The sequence below is a fragment of the Coenobita brevimanus genome, chromosome 94, assembly GCF_032717465.1.
Source record: "Coenobita brevimanus isolate Jiangsu-jjx chromosome 94, ASM3271746v2, whole genome shotgun sequence".
In the NCBI taxonomy this organism is placed as follows: Eukaryota; Metazoa; Arthropoda; class Malacostraca; order Decapoda; family Coenobitidae; genus Coenobita; species Coenobita brevimanus.
In genome coordinates, this window is record NC_137047.1 from 37,999,242 (window position 1) to 38,017,796 (window position 18,555).

The window sequence follows — 18,555 nt, forward strand, 5'->3', positions numbered from 1 at the left end:
ACTGAAGTATCTTGCTGAATTGTTAAAACTCCCATCAGCACGCCCGGGTGTGATGTTACGCAGTGAAGATGATTCCCTGCGTCTTGATGAGCCAGGAGCCATTCACCAGTCATCTTTCTCTGATCGTTCTTTTGCATATAGAGCCCTAGATTATATAACAGATTGCCAGTGTCCATAAGACAACTCTCTACTGTTGAATCCTTTAAGAGACAGCTGAAAGCCTTTCTTTTTTCAAAATGCTATGACCTGGAGAGAGGTACTATGACGGATGATTATAGGGTTTAATTATTGCCACTTTCATGTATATATGATGTAGCTTGTATTATATACATGAAAAGTCACAATTCTTGTAATTGTAAAAATAATGTATGTGTCGAGCGCTAGTGAATTCCCAAAAGGAAGAACTGGCGCTTTTGAGAAACAAAAGGCCAGATTATTATTATTATTTAATTGGATTTTGCAGTTCCCACACATACTGGACCTACTAAATACTGACAGTTACTCAAAGAGCTGGAAGGTACCCAACAGAAAAGGATGCAAATGAGCAGAGAGCTAAAGAATGCAAGAAGAGAGTTATGGCAGCACAACATCATACATGATGGAAGAGATGCACTGCTGTAAACACACACTAAATGAATGGACAAGACTTTGATGACATGGGAGGAAGGTCACTAAACCTTACACAGCATTTAAACTGACAAGAAGTAATGCAACCTCTTCCCAGTCTGGAATATTACCTCTTATCACCATTTAACCCCTTGAATCAGGTGACATACTGCATTTCACTGGTTTGTTCTGTCTACCTCCTGATGATTTTAGTCACATTAGAAAAGATCACCCAAGATGAAGAGCTTAATGAAAACTATACCCAACCCAGTTCAAAAAGGTTCCTGAACTCACTAACATCTGATGTAGTACAATTAATAAAAAGCATGTCCATGTAATAATGTTGTTGAAATGTCTGGATACTGTAGTCATATGATGACAGAAAGCCTCCTTCCTCTGGGTCCATTCACAGTGAGTACAGTATATTGTGAAAAATACAATTAGTTCTCAGATGAAACTGTTTCATTTAATGAAGTTTCGTTACCAATTTGATGACAAATTACGATCTATTTTTACTATAAGAAAAATATGTCTCCCTTACAGCTACTCCACTTAAAAGCTGCATTTTGCAAACACGCACTCTAGATTTTAAGTAAGGACTAACTGTAGGCAGTGGTTGCTAACGTTACTGTAGTGTAGATTAACCCCAATCTGTCTGGCTGTGCAGACCCATCAACTGCAGGCAAGCAACTGCCCTTGCAGGGCCATCCCATGCAGTGAACTGATGTTCTCTAGCAGGTGATGGCTCCTCTTCATGGCACGGTGCAGGGAAATGTGTGGAGGACTGACTCCTGGATGGGCACCACATTTGCGTCCCTCCACCCAGTTAACTTTGCCACCATAGTTGTTGTTGATCAACTTCAGTCTCTCTGACTGAGCAGACCCATCAACTGCAGGAAAGCAGCTGCCCCTGAAGGGCCATTTCATGCAATGAACTTTTGTTTCCTTGTGGCTGACAGTGCCTAGCAGGGCACCGGGGGAAAAGTGTGTAGGTTTGGCTCCTGGATGGGCACTGCATTTGCGTCTCTCCACCAAGTTAACGTTGGCACCATAGCTCCACATCACTTAGCTGGTTATGATTACCATTCAGTGGTGTAAAAGGTTTCCTGAGTTACAGGAAACCATTAGGTTTGTCATTCAATACTGAGCCACCTGAAGTGAAAAGAGGAGTAATAAAAGTGACAGGATGGAAAGGGAGAAGCAGGAAGTGAGGATGGCAACACAGAAATATAAACAACAAAAGGTGAAGGCAGCAGTAGCAGCAGTGCAGCAAGTGAGTGGATGATGGTTACCACCAACTACCAGCTGTAGGCAGTGGTAAACAGGCTTAGCAGGAAACATACCTTTGTTTCCTTTATCTCCTTCATTCTCCTTTTCCCTCTCCTTGTCATTTTCTTTATCCTTCTCTGGGTCACCACCTCCACTCTCCTCCATACGAGCTTCTGAGTTGCCCACATGATTTTGCTAGAAAATAAACAAAATTAAATATATGCATAACTATACAGTACAAGAATGTATATATGATCTATCTACTGAGGGCACATAAAAAAAAATAAAAATAAAAAATAAGTAGCTACAATACAGTCAGGTAAACAAGGTTGACAATGGTAATGCATCAGTCTATCAATTTCATGTGCCTAATTCCTCATTTAATACAATTTCACTTACAGTGTTGGAAAATAGCATGCTATATATTATTTTTGACAAGACAATGATTTAAATGTCAGGAAAAAAAAAAAATTATAAATTTAATAAGCCACTATCTATCTCTCTATAGCCCAACGCCTTAATCCCGCAAAGGGTGGCCACAGACAAAACGCCTCCAAGTCGCTCTGTCACCCACCATTTGACTACCCTCCCCCCAACTTACCCCCCCCCTCCCTCATATACCTCTCAACTCCATCCCTCCACCTCATCCTCGGTCTACCCCTCCCTCTCCCTCCCTCCACCTCACCTACATACACCCTCTTAGTCAGTCTTTCATTCTCCATCCTCTCCACATGTCCACTAATGTACAAAAATAAAAATCACATGATACTGTTGAAAAAAAAAAAAAAAAAAAAAAAAAAAAAAAAATTACATAAAGTCTATTCTAAGCCATGCCCCAAAATACTGTACACTGTATATATATACAGTATTAAATCATGACTAATAAGACCAAAATGTATTACATTTACTTATGTAATACCCGGTACCAAGAATTCACAACCATTTGACAGGACAAAATTTAAGAATTATGAATAAAATATTTTTCTTATTGATTTTTCTTTGCAAAATATGCAGTATAAGTAATCAATAAAATTATTATGGTAGGTGGGGGCACTCATCATCCACTCACTTGATGTAGTGGTGCTCTCGGATGTCTGCCCTTTCCTCTCCTCCATCCTATTCTGTCTTTCTTTCCTTCATTCTTTCCTCATCCTTCTGCCTACGGGTGACTTTACACTCCCTTTTCTGTCTTTCTTTCCTTCATTCTTTCCCCCTCCTCCAGCTTGTGGGTGACTCTACACTGAGTGACAAGCCAAATGATTTTCTGTACACCAGTAAACCATTTACTACGCTGGGTGGTAACCATATAGCCAAATTTTGGCACCTGGTGGTTTAGTGGGTAATTATTGCGCTCCAGTCGGATTGAGCCAGCGAAGGTTTATATCCAAGGGTGGCTGGGGTTTACTGCTCATGTAATGCCACTCAGGGATGAGTGAGGCCGGTCACTCTCATCTTAAATGTCAGGACCAATTGCCTAGCCCCGGGATGCTACGCTCCTCATGGGGCAACGTAGGATTGGATGATGAATGAACGACCTTTGTGAAATTATGCATTTTTTACATCTATAGCATGTTAAATATGTCAAAAGTTGATGATTTAACGCATGTTTTACATCACTGTTTTAAATTACAGTACTTAAATCATGCTAACCCTGTTCACTTAACCCATTTTCACTATAAAGCCATTAATTAACACAGGAATACTTTTCGCTTAACAAACTATTATTCACTATTAACCACAGTTCTATGTCAACTTTCTTCAGTGTTATTTCTTCTGCTACCGGTAATTAAATACCACTGAGATATTGTGGGGTCTTTAATATACGACTGTGCTGACTGTTTTAAGTTTCATCCAATAAATGCAATGCATTTTTGTTTCTTGGTGGTGCACTATGGTCGCAGGTGGTGTGCTTTTGTTTCTGCTAGTGCATTAGTGTCCTAATTCAGCCATTCAGAGGGCCAGAATTGGGTCTGTCTCATGTTTACAAGTTTGAAATTAGCCACTATGGACTCATGGATTTGGAGAAAGCATATGACAGGGTGGATAGACAAGGATTGTGGAAAGAGTTAAGAATATATGGAGTAGATGGGATGTTGTTGAATGCTGTGAAGAGTATGTACAATGGTGCAAAGGCTGCAGTGAGTGTGGATGGTGAACTAAGTGAATTTTTCTCTTTGAAAGTTGGTTTGAAACAGGGATGTGTCATGTCTCCATGGTTGTTGTTCAATCTGTACATGGATGGGGTAATAAAAGAGGTACAAGGTAGGGTAGTGGATGTTGGAGTGGCCCTGGTGAGAGAGGATAGTGTTTGGAAACTCCCTGTACTGTTGTTTGCAGATGATACTGTGTTGTTGAGTGAAAACGAAGGGGAGCTGCAAGGTTTGGTGGATGAGTTTGAGAAAGTGTGTAAGAAACGGAATCTAAAGGTGAATATAGGGAAGAGTAAAGTGATGGTCTTTGAGAGAGGTGAAGTCAGTGAATGTACAGCGAGGTTGGATGGTGAGGAATTGGAAAATGTGAGTACGTTTAAGTACTTGGGTAGTGTGATGAGTAAGGATGGAGGTTTGGAGGGTGAAGTGCTTGAAAGGGTACAGCAAGGAAGAAAGGTTGCTGGTTCTTTGAAAGCAGTGATAAGAAACAGGGAAGTGAGCATGGAAGTGAAAAAGTTACTACATGACAGTATTGTGATACCAACTCTAACGTACGGAAGTGAAGCTTGGACGTTGTTGGAAGGACACAAGTCAAGAGTGAGAGCAGTGGAAATGAGTTATTTAAGAGGAGCCTGTGGAGTCACATGGAGAGACAGGCTGACGAATGAGGATATAAAGGAGCGTTGTGGTGTTGATGTGGATGTGATAGGAAGCGTTATGAGGAACACACTGAGGTGGTTTGGCCATGTGGAGAGGATGGAGCATGAAAGACTGACGAAGAGAGTGTATGTGAGTGAGGTGGAGGGGGGAAGAGGGAGGGGGAGGCCGAGGATGAGATGGAGGGATGGGGTGGAGAGGTATATGAGAGAGGGGGGTGTGAGTTGGGAGCAGGGCAGTGAAATGGCAGGGGACAGGGCGACTTGGAGGCGATTTGTTTGAGGCCACCCCAAACAGGATTGAGGCGTCTGGCAATAGATGGACAGACTCTGCTAATGATTAAGGATGATTGGAAATTGGTCTCGGTTCGGCTCAAATGACACGGATTTAGGTGCCAAGTAGTGTTTCGGTAGGTTAATGACTAAAATGGCTTGAAAGATCATTCATCTGTTTATTCTAACCAGTAAGAAAAAAGAAATGTTGAGATATATAAATGTTTAAAATGCCATACTACTACTTTAAGGACCCTAAAATATGTCACTCATTTTTTATTTACGGAAGAAATGTTGCCGAGGAAAATCTGACTTAGAAATGTGCAACGTATTGATTCCCGTTCTTTTGTAGGAATCCGTGTTATGGTTCTATAAACATTCACCAAAAGTATACCCAATTCACAGGTTGATTTTAAAAAAAGGTAAACATACACTTTAGTTTATGCAGCAGAGGCATCTTACCAAATCAGTTCTTCTTCCTGATAGTCTTTTATATTTTTCTGGTTATTTCTGGGGTGGCAAATGAGCATTTCCCATTAAATTTCATTCTATGTTGTTTTTAGCGACATCCCTTCTGCAGTAACATCTGTTTCTCAACTGTACTGGCAGTCACCTCCAACATACGTCCCAGTCACTTTTTAGCATTTCAAAGCAATAAATTTCAACCTTATCTAACCTAACATCACCTAACAATCTGACCTAGCCCAACTTAACCAAGATTTGAGTAAGTTTTGGGAAGTTCGCCATTAAAATGTCATTGAGGCATATGGAACATGATGATAAAAACAGAAAAAAGTCAACAGAAAACATTTATTTACAACCATACGAAGTAGGAAAAACACAGAAAACAAACTGGGATAATAGTGATTGAACTGGTGAAGTCTTTTGCTGCTTAAAGTAAAATGTTCATTTACACCCCCCCCCAAAAAAAAATGCAGTGTCCTAAATTCTATCTATCTATCTATCTATTGCCAGACGCCTCAATCCCGTTTGGGGTGGCCACAAACAAAACGCCTCCACGTTGCCCTGTCCCCCGCCATTTCACTGCCCTGCTCCCAACTCACACCCCCCTCTCTCATATACCTCTCCACCCCGTCCCTCCATCTCATCCTCGGCCTCCCCCTCCCTCTTACCCCCTCCACCTCACTCACATACACTCTCTTCGTCAGTTTTTCACCCTCCATCCTCTCCACATGGCCAAACCACCTCAGTGTGTTCCTCATAACACTTCCTATCACATCCACATCCACACCACAACGCTCCTTTATATCCTCATTCGTCAGCCTGTCTCTCCATGTGACTCCACAGGCTCCTCTTAAATAACTCATTTCCACTGCTCTCACTCTTGACTTGTGTCCTTCCAACAACGTCCAAGCTTCACTTCCATACGTTAGAGTTGGTATCACAATACTGTCATGTAGTAACTTTTTCACTTCCATACTCACTTCCCTGTTTCTTATCACTGCTTTCAAAGAACCAGCAACCTTTCTTCCCTGCTGTACCCTTTCAAGCACTTCACCTTCCAAACCTCCATCCTTACTCATCACACTACCCAAGTACTTAAATGTATTCACATTTTCCAATTCCTCACCATCCAACCTCGCTGTACATTCACTGACTTCACCTCTCTCAAAGACCATCACTTTACTCTTCCCTATATTCACCTTTAGATTCCGTTTCTTACACACTCTCCCAAAGTCATCCACCATGCCTTGCAGCTCCCCTTCGTCTTCACTCAACAACACAGTATCATCTGCAAACAACAGTACAGGGAATTTCCAAACACTATCCTCTCTCACCAGGGCCACTCCAACATCCACTACCCTACCTTGTACCTTTTTTATTACCCCATCCATGTACAGATTGAACAACCATGGAGACATGACACATCCCTGTTTCAACCCAACCTTCAAAGAGAAAAATTCACTTAGTTCACCATCCACACGCACTGCAGCCTTAGCACCATCATACATACTCTTCACAGCATTCAACAACTTCCCATCTACTCCATATATTGTTAATACTTTCCACAATCCTTGTCTATCCACCCTGTCATATGCTTTCTCCAAATCCATGAAAGCCAAATACAACTTCTTTCCCTTCTCTAGAAACTTTTCCACTAAAGATCTAAGAATGAATATCTGATCTACACAACCTCTTCCCTTCCTAAAGCCTCCCTGTTCTTCAACTAATTCCTCTGTTCTTTCTGTCAATAAGTATCCTACCATACACTTTTCCTATTATACTAAGAAGACAAATGCCCCTATGATTACCACACACTTCTTTTTCCCCTTTCCCTTTATACAAGGGAATAATTATACCTGACTTCCAATCCTCCGGGACTCTACCTTCCTCCCAGGCCAATCTGCACATCTTCCACATCCATTCTACTACTATCTCTCCCCCATGCTTCAGCATTTCACCACACACTCCATCAATTCCTGGGGCTTTCCCCAATTTAACTTTCTTCATTGTTTCCACAACTTCTATCCTACTGATTTCTTCCTGTCTTCTCACCTCCCTCCTTGTCTCAGCCACTTATACTTGCATTACTTCCATCCTGTATGTTCAACAATTCCTTAAAGTGTTCTCTCCATCTGCTCACTTTTTCTCCCTTCTCCACTAGTAATCTACCATTTTTATCTTTCACTCCCCTGCTAACCTCACTTCCACCCTGTCTTACTCTCTTCACCTCTTTGCAGAACATTTTCTGGAATTACATAAAGTTATTTGTACTAGACTATAGTCAAATACATGAGAACTCTTGAAAGGCCAAAATGAATTAACCAACCTGCCTACAGTAACAATTAACCTGAAATGCTACCAAATAAGCGTTGTCTTCCGTCATTACGACCTTTCAGCAGCCAAAATCAACCCCGTAACAATACTTATGACTGACGCGAAACGACCTGGAGAAGGACCAACAACTTGACATTTGCCTATGTCAGCAAGTAAACATCTACTTCCTTGTTTTACCTAACCAGTAATCAAGTAGCTCTGTCAATTTACATGTGATAAGGTTAGTTTGCTATTAGGGACGAAATAAACCGACTAATTTCTGAAAACAAATCACTGTTTACATGCAGTTTGAACGAAGCTTCTTTCTTCAAGGTGCAAGATTATGTGAAAACTTTAACGCTAACATTTGTGCTGTGTTACCTCTGCCGATTTGTCCTTTGATTCCTTAGACTTTTCGTTTATCTCTCCGTCTTCTTTGGTTTCATCCTTTTCGTCGCCGTAGAGCCACTGGTCATCGTCCTGTACGTCAGCCATGTTTGCTGCTTCTCAGCGGGTTTGTCAAGGGATCATCTCTATAAATATTTACCTCATCCGCCCAGAGGTAAATACATTAATTTACTCAAAATTCGAAAAAACACATTATTTTTCACTTAAAGTGAAAGTATATGGGAGCATTTTCTGAGAAATCAAAACTGTCCTGCCACGGCAAAGCATGGCGGTAGGTATGAAATGAAATGATTTGGAATCCTCTTGTAAAATAACTATGGGCCATTACTAAGTGTTTATTCAGCTGTCCCTCAAACCAACTCATGATCTTTAGTTCTTGATCTGCATAGGGCTGCACATAGGGCTGCTCTGCGCATAAGAAGCAATGAACCCAGGGTAAGAATACAATGACTGGTGATCCTAGTTTCTAGATGTTATTCCATTCTTGGATTGACAAGGAAAAGAAAGACGATGTCAGTACTTGCCTGGTGTATGTAGCATTTTAGGCTGTGGTTGTCTCTCATAGGACCTACGTACATGCTCAGGCTAAAAACGTGTGTCTTTTTGTCGACAAAGTTGTGCGATTTTGTTTTAGCAGTTTATTTTTTTTTCTTTTCCTCCACGACCTTCCCACCCCTCTTATAGCAACACTACTGTCGGAAATTTAGGAATAATTCTTCCCATTTTTCTATTTTAGTTGGTGATGGGCAGTCGTATTTTGGAAGTATAATGTATTATACGTAACCCAGGGTGATGGGTATATAGGATTACGTATATTTATATTATGGTTCATAATTTAGTCTTTTTCCCAGCCATGGATGGAATGTGCACATATGCATTTTTAGTTATCTGATTGGTGGCTCGCCTCTGTTCTTCTCTCCAGTTTTAGTCTCGGCTAGGCCTCGGTCAATTACGAGTCTCGAGACCTCAGTTGCTCGGGCTCTCGCCCACGCTCTCAGTCCTAATTCATTGAGTCTTAGATGATCTCGAGTCGAGTCAGAGGCAGTCCCAGTCATGCTTTAGTCACGCTTGGAATCAGTCTAACCACTCTCGTGGTATTGAGAGAGAATTCGGTTGGGACAGACTGGACTGATTAATTAATTTACGACAGTGCTTCCTCCTAGATGGGAATGAACATTATCAATTCACTTTAATTTATAAATAGTGTAAATAGTAATGCTTACGTAAAAGTACGTATTTGGTCCAGGCCGTAACCTCCAGTAATCCGCCAAGCACTAGCAACAAGCAACATCTTCAACAACTCCGACCATATGGCAACAACCCACAAGCCTCTCCATTGCTACTCTTAAGCTAAGTAACTAAATGACCCTTAGTGGCGAAAGACTGGGCGAATAATATTTCACCAGGGTTTCCAGCTTTTATTTGAGGATCCTTAAATAGATCGTTTAGTTGCTTGGTAGGGAACACAATCTACACGTCATTACGATCCAGGTGAGTCCTGGGAGTAAGACATATATATCCGGACAAATTATGTAGTGTTGTAGGCCTATTTTTGTCTTGTTTAGTGCAGGTGATTAGCCAGTTAAATATTTACGACACTACCGGGGGTATATTCTAAATTTTTCTAATTTTTCCCCCACAACTACTCTGATTTACCAGTCACCTAAATTACCTTCGCAACACTCCAGCACTCAGTGAGAATTAAATGGGCCAGCTCCAACAGTACCTACATTCACTAAGAACACTGACTGAAATTAGATTTTCAATAACCAAATCGAACACCGCCATCTCTCCTCATTTCAGTTCAGTTGAATGTCGGGGGTAATGCCTGTACGGCACCCCCTGATGTATCTTCTTACAGTCTGGGTCTTATTTAAACTTGTTTAGTTCTTTCAGTTTCTTGGCTCCTATCTGCCAAAATTTATATAATACTGATTTACTTTCTTCTATTGTAGGCTACTTCTGTTGAAGAGCAGATTTCCTACTATTGAGTCTTCATCCTCTTGGTATGGTTGCTGAAGTACTGTGCTTCTTCGTTCCTCGCTGTATGCTGGGCAGTGTAATACAAAGTGGTTCAAGTCTTCCATGGCATCTCCACACATCAGGCACTCCATTAATTGATTACAAAATCTCTTTCTCTTCCTCAAGTTCAAATTATTGCTTCTACACATAAACAGGATCATGGAAGCCTCCCTGTTGTCATACACTTGCTCCTGTCCTCTCAGTTCTTTTTGCCATGCTTTATACAACTTCAAACTTGATTTTTCTTCCATTTCTTTCAGTGGCGTATTAGAGATCTAATCCATTGTTGTTGGCAAGGTATGTTAAGGGTATTGATAGTGATGATGAATAATACAGTTATTGTGATGCGGGGTGTTTTTAGCTTGACCTCTCGTCCTAAAAACGCCCGTGACTGAGCGGGGTCCTCTTTCCGGACCGGAAGTAAAGCATCCGCAAAGGAACAGGGCATAAAAACTCGGCAGTACACCTTAACACATCTATTGTCTTAGCTCAAGACTCCTTACAATATAAGAACAAAGAGACACTGGATATGGAATAGACAGAATAACAGAGTTGGCTTCCCAATACAAACGTACACAAATACATCAAGGGCAGAGCATGGTGATATTCAGATATACACAGACTGTTAGTCACTAGAGCACAAGAGCAGTATTATAGTTTGGGCATAATTGTCATTTAATATTCTGGACCGGATGTACTATAGGCGGATGTAATAAAGGGTCAGGTTGGTTAATATTACTGTACACTTGTTATGGCGCGAGTCGTCACTTAACCGCGGCGATACTGTTTCACTGGTTTCTGTCTCTTCTCGGCGCGCCACCGGTATAGACACAGTGTTTCCTTATATCCGATCGTCTTGATGCCCGTACTTACTAATCTTTACTTTCTGCCTGGGCATTGATGTATCTGTGTGTCACTTTATATTATTATTGCCCTCACTGTTCCACTGTCACTTTCACTCCTGTCTCATAGGCGCGACGTATAAGAGAGGCGTTGAAGTCGCCACTATGCCCTTGGTTCCTGGGCTAACAGAGGTGGCGCCCGGGAGTGGGAGGGGGCCCTACTGGGGAGCCCTCCTGCAGGAGGCAATGAACCACCCGCAGGGGCGTCATTGCCTGGGGCTGCTTCGTTTGGGGGGGTGCAGGGAGGCTCTCCCGTCTGGGGGCCTCGACCTGATGGGTGGCCCTCGTGTTGGGGCCTCGTCGGTGGGGCGCAGGGAGGCCCTTCGGTCTGGGGACCTTGACCTGATAGCTGGCCCTCGGGGCTGGGGCCAAACAACTCCAGGAGACAGGCCTGCCGCCTCTTACTCCGGGCGGAGGGCTGTGGGGGAGTGGGTCCCAAGCGGCCCTGCTCTGGGGCCTGCTGGCCAGTCCTGGGAGTCTGGGTGCTGCGGCCGCCTACAGGGCGGGGTGACATCAGGAGTAGACTGCATCACCTCTGCCGGGCGTCCGTCAGAGGCCAGGGCCGTCCAGGGGTAGGTTGCAGGACCGGGACAGGACCACGCCACCACTCTTGGAACGGCAGCACCTCCGGGGAACCACACCTGGAGGGAGAGAGAGAAGGGCGTCCCACGCAGCCAAGAGGTGGAGGGCCGGCCGCACAAGGAACCTTCTCCTCTGGGAGAACCCCAGGAACCATGGATGAAGGGCGTACAGTGGCCGCTCCTTCCCCCACACGTACAATGGCCATTGTGGTGGTTCCGCAGTTCCTAAGGGCAGCAGTTGAAGGGCGTACAGTGGCCGCTCCTTCCCCCACACATACAATGGCCATTGTGGTGGTTCCACAGTTCCTAAGGGCAGCAGTTGAAGGGCGTACAGTGGCCGCTCCTTCCCCCATACGTACAGTGGCTGTTGTGGCAGTGCTGCTCCCGAAGGAGGAAGAGGCAGATGAGGGGTGTACAGTGGCCGCTCCCTCCCTGGTACATACAGCGGCCATTACTGCAGCTCTGCCTGCCCAACAGGAAGTAACTGAAGGGCGTACAGTGGCCGCTCCTTCCCCGGCACGTACAGTGGCCGTTACCATGGTGTTACTCCTGTAGGAGGAGGAGGAAGTGGATGAGGGGTGTACAGTGGCCGCTCCCTCCCCAACACGTACAGTGGCCATTATCGTGGCTACACTTCTTCCTTTGCCAGTTGGAGCGCACTCAATAGCTAACGCTCCGAGGCTATCTCCAGATGTGGCTGTAGCTGAAGGGCGTACAGTGGCCGCTCCTTCCCCCACAAGTACAGTGGCCGTTGTGGCGGCGCTACAGGGGGAACAACTGAGGGGCGTACAGTGGCCGCTCCCTCCCCGGCACGTACAGTGGCCGTTACCGCGGTGTTGTTTGGGACTGAATCTGGAGCAGTCCCACCCCGAACATGGTGAGGGCTGCTCCGCTGGTAAGGTCGTCTCTCATTCCTACGTTGTTGTTGGGTCGGTTGAGAGAAAGAGGGACTCAAGGTAGGGGCGCCCCGGGGCCCTTCTCGCTCTGGGTCAGTCCCACACTGACCTGGCCCGCCGTGGTGTCCTCCTGGGGTGGTGGTGGGGCTGCGGCTCGGCAGCGGGGTGGGGGGTGGCGGGGTGCGTGGTCCGGCGGTGGCGGAGGTGTGTATTTTAGTTATCTTGGCCTATTTAATCCTATTACCTATAAAAGGACTCTAAATCGATTCCTAAGTCATGTAAATGCCTTGTTATGGTGAGAGCTGTATTGGTTGCACCTATGTTTGTCTGTTTGGTATGTGACCGCAATTTATTCCGATGTGTTGATTGCTTTAGGCTTATTTTCACCGTGTGTACTAGGGTTTTCGGTCGTTTCTGGTGTTTTATAGTTGCAAGCTAAATTTCTTGAGACCTTTTTTAAGTGATCAATATGTGTTTCTTTTTCTTCGTCACTCGATAGTGACTTCATCACTACCTTATTGCCTCTTCTCTTGATTACCCTGTATGGGCCTTCAAATTTAGGCGACAGTTTATTTCTAGTGTGCATGAGGCTATAGAAAATATCACCTATGCTGATATTTAATTCTTTTGCCATCTTATTAAATGATTCTGTCATATCTTCCTTGGACATCGCTAACTGTTTCTTTACCTTTGTGTGTATTTCTTGAAATTCACGTAAGCGAAGTTTAGGATAATCGTCATAATTATATATGGGAATTTGCTCTCCCTCTAACGTATCATAAGGGAGACATTTGTCTGACCCATAAATGATGAAATGTGGTGTATCTCCTATTGATTTGTTAATTGCACAGTTAAGTGATGCTTCAACTCTGGGGATCCAGTCATCCCAGTTTGCGTAATTTTCATTGAGAATGTTCCGTAGTACATCTAATATTTTTTTTAATTCTGCCTTTCCACCGATCCATTGGAAGCTGGATGGTAGGCCACGATGTTAACTTTCTTTATCTTGTATTTGAAATACAACATAGTGTCCCCGGGAGTGCTCAATCCCCCACACCAGAGATTCAGCGTAGTGCCCCTGGAAACTCACCGACACCCCCACAAGGACCCCATGGAGGAGCAGCAGCAGAACACCGAGGCTCGGCGTGACAACGGCACAAGCCAGCCCAGACCGTATGCCCCTATGATCCAGAGCCGCCCCGCCGTCGCCATAGCAGGAATCCAGCACTACCTTCCAGGGGAGGTTCCACCAAACCATCTCGGGGAGGAGCTGTCTGTCCGGCTCCGATCAGCGCCCCTCAGGAGTTGGCCTGTAGCCACTCCCGCCTTCTACAGGAGTGTGCCAGTAGCCTCTCTGAAGGTGTCTTCCCTCTTGGGACAGCCAGTAGCAGCCCGCCCCTCGTAAAGGAATCGGCCCAACGCTGACCTGAGGGTAATCAGGAGACGGCCGGTAGCCGCTCCACACCCCCTCCTGAAGGAGATGGCCTGTAGCCACTCCCACTTTCGTCAGACGGCCGGTAGCCGCTCTGAAGGCATTGCCCCCGGATTGGCCTGTAGCTGCTTCTCACCCCTCCTACAGGAGTCGGCCTGTAGCCGCTCCCACCTTCATCAGATGGCCGGTAGCCTCTCCGAAGGTCTTGTCCCCTAGTCGGCATGTAGCTGCTCCCCACCCCTCCTGCAGGAGTCGGCCTGTAGCTGCTCCCACCTTTGTCAGACGGCTGGTAGCCGCTCTGAAGGTGACCCAAGGTGCGCTGGTTCCTATTCCCCCTCTCAGGCCATGGCCAGTAGCTGGGCCTCGGCGCCTTATAGTCACGCCCCTGGGAAGCCATGGCCAGTAGCTTGGCTCCACGGCCGGAAACAGTCAGGAGCAGTCCTGCCGCCCCAGCATGAGACGAGTGTCCTGTCCCCTGATGCAGTGGACGTGGGAGAGCACTGGAGAGGCCCTATTGCTTCCCCAGGCCTCTGCTTCCTACGCCTGACCCATAAATGATGAAATGTGGTGTATCTCCTATTGATTTGTTAATTGCACAGTTAAGTGATGCTTCAACTCTGGGGATCCAGTCATCCCAGTTTGCGTAATTTTCATTGAGAATGTTCCGTAGTACATCTAATATTTTTTTTAATTCTGCCTTTCCACCGATCCATTGGAAGCTAGATGGTAGGCCACGATGTTAACTTTCTTTATCTTGTATTTGAAATACAACATAGTGTCCCCGGGAGTGCTCAATCCCCCACACCAGAGATTCAGCGTAGTGCCCCTAGAAACTCACCGACACCCCCACAAGGACCCCACGGAGGAGCAGCAGCAGAACACCGAGGCTCGGCGTGACAACGGCACAAGCCAGCCCAGGCCGTATGCCCCTATGATCCAGAGCCGCCCCGCCGTCGCCATAGCAGGAATCCAGCACTACCTTCCAGGGGAGGTTCCACCAAACCATCTCGGGGAGGAGCTGTCTGTCCGGCTCCGATCAGCGCCCCTCAGGAGTTGGCCTGTAGCCACTCCCGCCTTCTACAGGAGTGTGCCAGTAGCCTCTCTGAAGGTGTCTTCCCTCTTGGGACAGCCAGTAGCAGCCCGCCCCTCGTAAAGGAATCGGCCCAACGCTGACCTGAGGGTAATCAGGAGACGGCCGGTAGCCGCTCCACACCCCCTCCTGAAGGAGATGGCCTGTAGCCACTCCCACTTTCGTCAGACGGCCGGTAGCCGCTCTGAAGGCATTGCCCCCGGATTGGCCTGTAGCTGCTTCTCACCCCTCCTACAGGAGTCGGCCTGTAGCCGCTCCCACCTTCATCAGATGGCCGGTAGCCTCTCCGAAGGTCTTGTCCCCTAGTCGGCATGTAGCTGCTCCCCACCCCTCCTGCAGGAGTCGGCCTGTAGCTGCTCCCACCTTTGTCAGACGGCTGGTAGCCGCTCTGAAGGTGACCCAAGGTGCGCTGGTTCCTATTCCCCCTCTCAGGCCATGGCCAGTAGCTGGGCCTCGGCGCCTTATAGTCACGCCCCTGGGAAGCCATGGCCAGTAGCTTGGCTCCACGGCCGGAAACAGTCAGGAGCAGTCCTGCCGCCCCAGCATGAGACGAGTGTCCTGTCCCCTGATGCAGTGGACGTGGGAGAGCACTGGAGAGGCCCTATTGCTTCCCCAGGCCTCTGCTTCCTACGCCTGACCCTGGAGAAAACCCACCTGGTGGAACCTGACGCAGACTGGTGCTGCAGCCCCTCCCTGACAGCGCCACCTGGCTCTGGGGGCTGCAGCCCTCGGGAACTCCAGGCCCTCCCCAGAACTCCTGGGCGGGACCTCCCTATGCCCTGACGGCGGAAGACCTCCAATTCCGGCCGAGACCTGACCACAAGGTTCAGGGAGTTGTTCGGCCCCAGTCCTGAGGGCCATACTCCTGTTCTCGGCTTGGAGAAATCGGGCCCCTTCGCCACCTGCAGCCCCGGACGAGAGAAGACTCCCCTGCGCGCAATCCCGTGCCCTCTCGGCACGACCTCCCCTGGCAGTGCCCCTGCCCCGATGGAACTGTCGCCGGCTTGTCTCCCCGCCGCACTCGCCCCCAGTAACTTGTGAGACAGTGATTGTGCCCTAAGTACAGAGAAACAGTGACGAGGTGATAGTGTACTTTCCCAGCACCAGGCCAAGTGTTCATGTGACAGGAAAATAATGGCCTAATGTATAACAGGACAGAATAGTGAACAATTCCTGTGAAATCCAAGTGATAGTGATAAGACTCATGTATGACTCCCTTCAGGTTATGATCGGTGTAACGTCCAAGCCGGGAACTCGCATTAGTAATTTATTCAAATGTCCCTTGCTCTTAGAAAATAATAAATCGAACACTCTATCAATACCCTCCACTTCATATTACTATAAACATAATTAGACCCCAGTGCCTTGCACCCTCCCCTAGTGAGCATTACCCTAAACTCCCCCCCACACGCGCAACAACCTTGGACCTTATTGTGGTAATTAACAAACAACCCTTTGCACTTAGAAGATATAAATTGAATGCGCTATCATTAACCTCTGCTTCATACTACCAAAAATACAATTAGACCTTACACCCTCCCCTGGTGAGCCCTATCACTCACTCCTCCACGTGCACCGAGACCCTGGACTATACTAATTCTGTACACTACGCCTTGAGTGTTATCCCACGTACATACTACTGTAGTATCCTGTGAGATGCTGAGAATCTAGATATGAGAGTTTGTAATTGACCAAATATTGTGCTGTATCATCTGTTGTTGTCCCTTGTCTGACTAAGTAAAACACGTGTAAAGGTTACTGCCTGAAGTTTTTGTGTCCTGCATTTCTCTTATTTGTCCTAAGCCCCGGTCTTGAAGTTTTTGTGTCCTGCATTTCTCTTATTTGTCCTAAGCCCCGGTCTCGAAAGAGGATCCCGCTACACGTTAGGTGTTCTAGGAGCGAGAAGTCGAGCCTTAAACACCTAGCATTACACTGGTGGACAGCGGTGGTTCTTGACCCGGGCGTACGAGAGAGGTAGTGAAGAAATATCGGCAAAATGGCAACAAAACCACAAGTGCAATTGCCCCAGTTTGACCCCGACCAGTATGATGTACACACATATCTGGCGATTATCAAGCCCTTACTAGACATTGGTTTTGATAATGACGAACAAAAAATCGCAGTCACACTCCCACTACTAGGCAAAGCGGCGGCGAACATAGCACCAAAAATCGTCCCGGAGCTCACCTGGCAGAACTTCACAAAGTTTGCATTTGAGGCCATCACCCCATCACTAGGGAAAGTGGTGGCACTATCCCCGCTGGATAGTCTTACATTTGACGGGTATTTGCATAATACCCCAATTCAGGCAAGACGCCTAGTGACCACTGCCTACCCGGAGGCAGATGAGGAAAACCGGGATCAACACACTTTTAACACTCTTCTGGGAGTGCTTCCCAGTGTCGTAAAACAACACTTTACTATCCATGACTCGACTGGAGACATAGATAGAGATATCCAGCTTATTCGACGCCTCCTGACTGCCCGGCCGACACCCCAGCAGATCAATGTGGTGAAAAAGTTTCCCACACAGACTCCGGCTCCCCCAGTCAAGCCACGTCCACCCATGCCTCACACCAGCCCCACCCCGGCACCGAGCCCGCCTAGAGCACACCCCATGTGCCGGCGCCCCGCCTTCCCAGGGAAAATCCTAACCTGATTCTGGTGAATCCTTGGGAATTCACAGCCTGCAGCTCCTGGTGTCCCCTGCATGACATACGGGACCAGCTAAAGGCTGCACGCCGCAAGCCCATTACCCAAGTTCATGCAAAGTGTCCTCGCTGGAGGATGAGGCCCTCGAGGACGAACTGGCAACCATAGAGGAGACCGACCCTGGGGAACAGGAGCAGGAGCAGGAAGGAGGAGGCCTCTGGCAGCTGGATTTTTAGGCCCACCCCTGCACCAACCCACGATGACGGGGGCCATTACCCCCAAATATCGTTCCCCAGTGTACCACAAGATGAAATTAAACGGCGAGAAGGCCAGACTGCTAGTCGATACGGGAGCAGCCAGATCCTGCCTTTACAGCCACTACTTCTCCCGCCATAGATCGACCTTTGGCCCGCTCCGCCCGACAGCCACTTACCTTGTGGACACGGGAGATGGCCCCCTGCCCAACTGTGGGGAGACACGGGCCGTACGAGTCAATACCCACCAACCGGTGTCGACCCAGCACCAGTTCATAGTTTCTGACTCCTCCTGCCGGAGCTACGACAGGTACTTGGGACTAGACTTACTCTAGAAGCTGGGAGCTGCTACAGACTGCCGCTACCAGCAGCTCCAGCTCTGCGTCCCGCCCAACCCCACCCAGGCCATCTGCACCTGTACGCCACGGCCCCGGCCGGAAGACTCACCAGCTCCCTCCCTCCCCCACCCCCTCCTCCTCCCTCCCCCCATGCCCCCCCCACCACCCCTCCTCCCTCGTTCCCCGCCCCAGTTTCTGCCGCCGTTATCATTCCCCCCCATCATGAGGCCTGTGTGCCCCTCAACCAG

The 18,555-nt window shown here is 47.1% G+C and overlaps 1 protein-coding gene across 1 annotated transcript in view; it reads right to left on the minus strand.

Annotated features, from left to right (window-relative positions):
• Fip1 (Factor interacting with poly(A) polymerase 1) overlaps positions 1-8,229 on the minus strand; it is a 63,732-nt gene extending 55,503 nt beyond the window's left edge. The window contains exons 1-2 of the mRNA XM_080282780.1: positions 8,114-8,229; positions 1,950-2,070 (exon numbers count right to left, since the gene is read on the minus strand). Of these exons, the coding sequence (XP_080138906.1) occupies positions 1,950-2,070; positions 8,114-8,227 (235 nt within the window). The 5' untranslated portion in view covers positions 8,228-8,229. The remainder of the gene's footprint in view (positions 1-1,949; positions 2,071-8,113) is intronic.
• Positions 8,230-18,555: the final 10,326 nt, after the last annotated feature.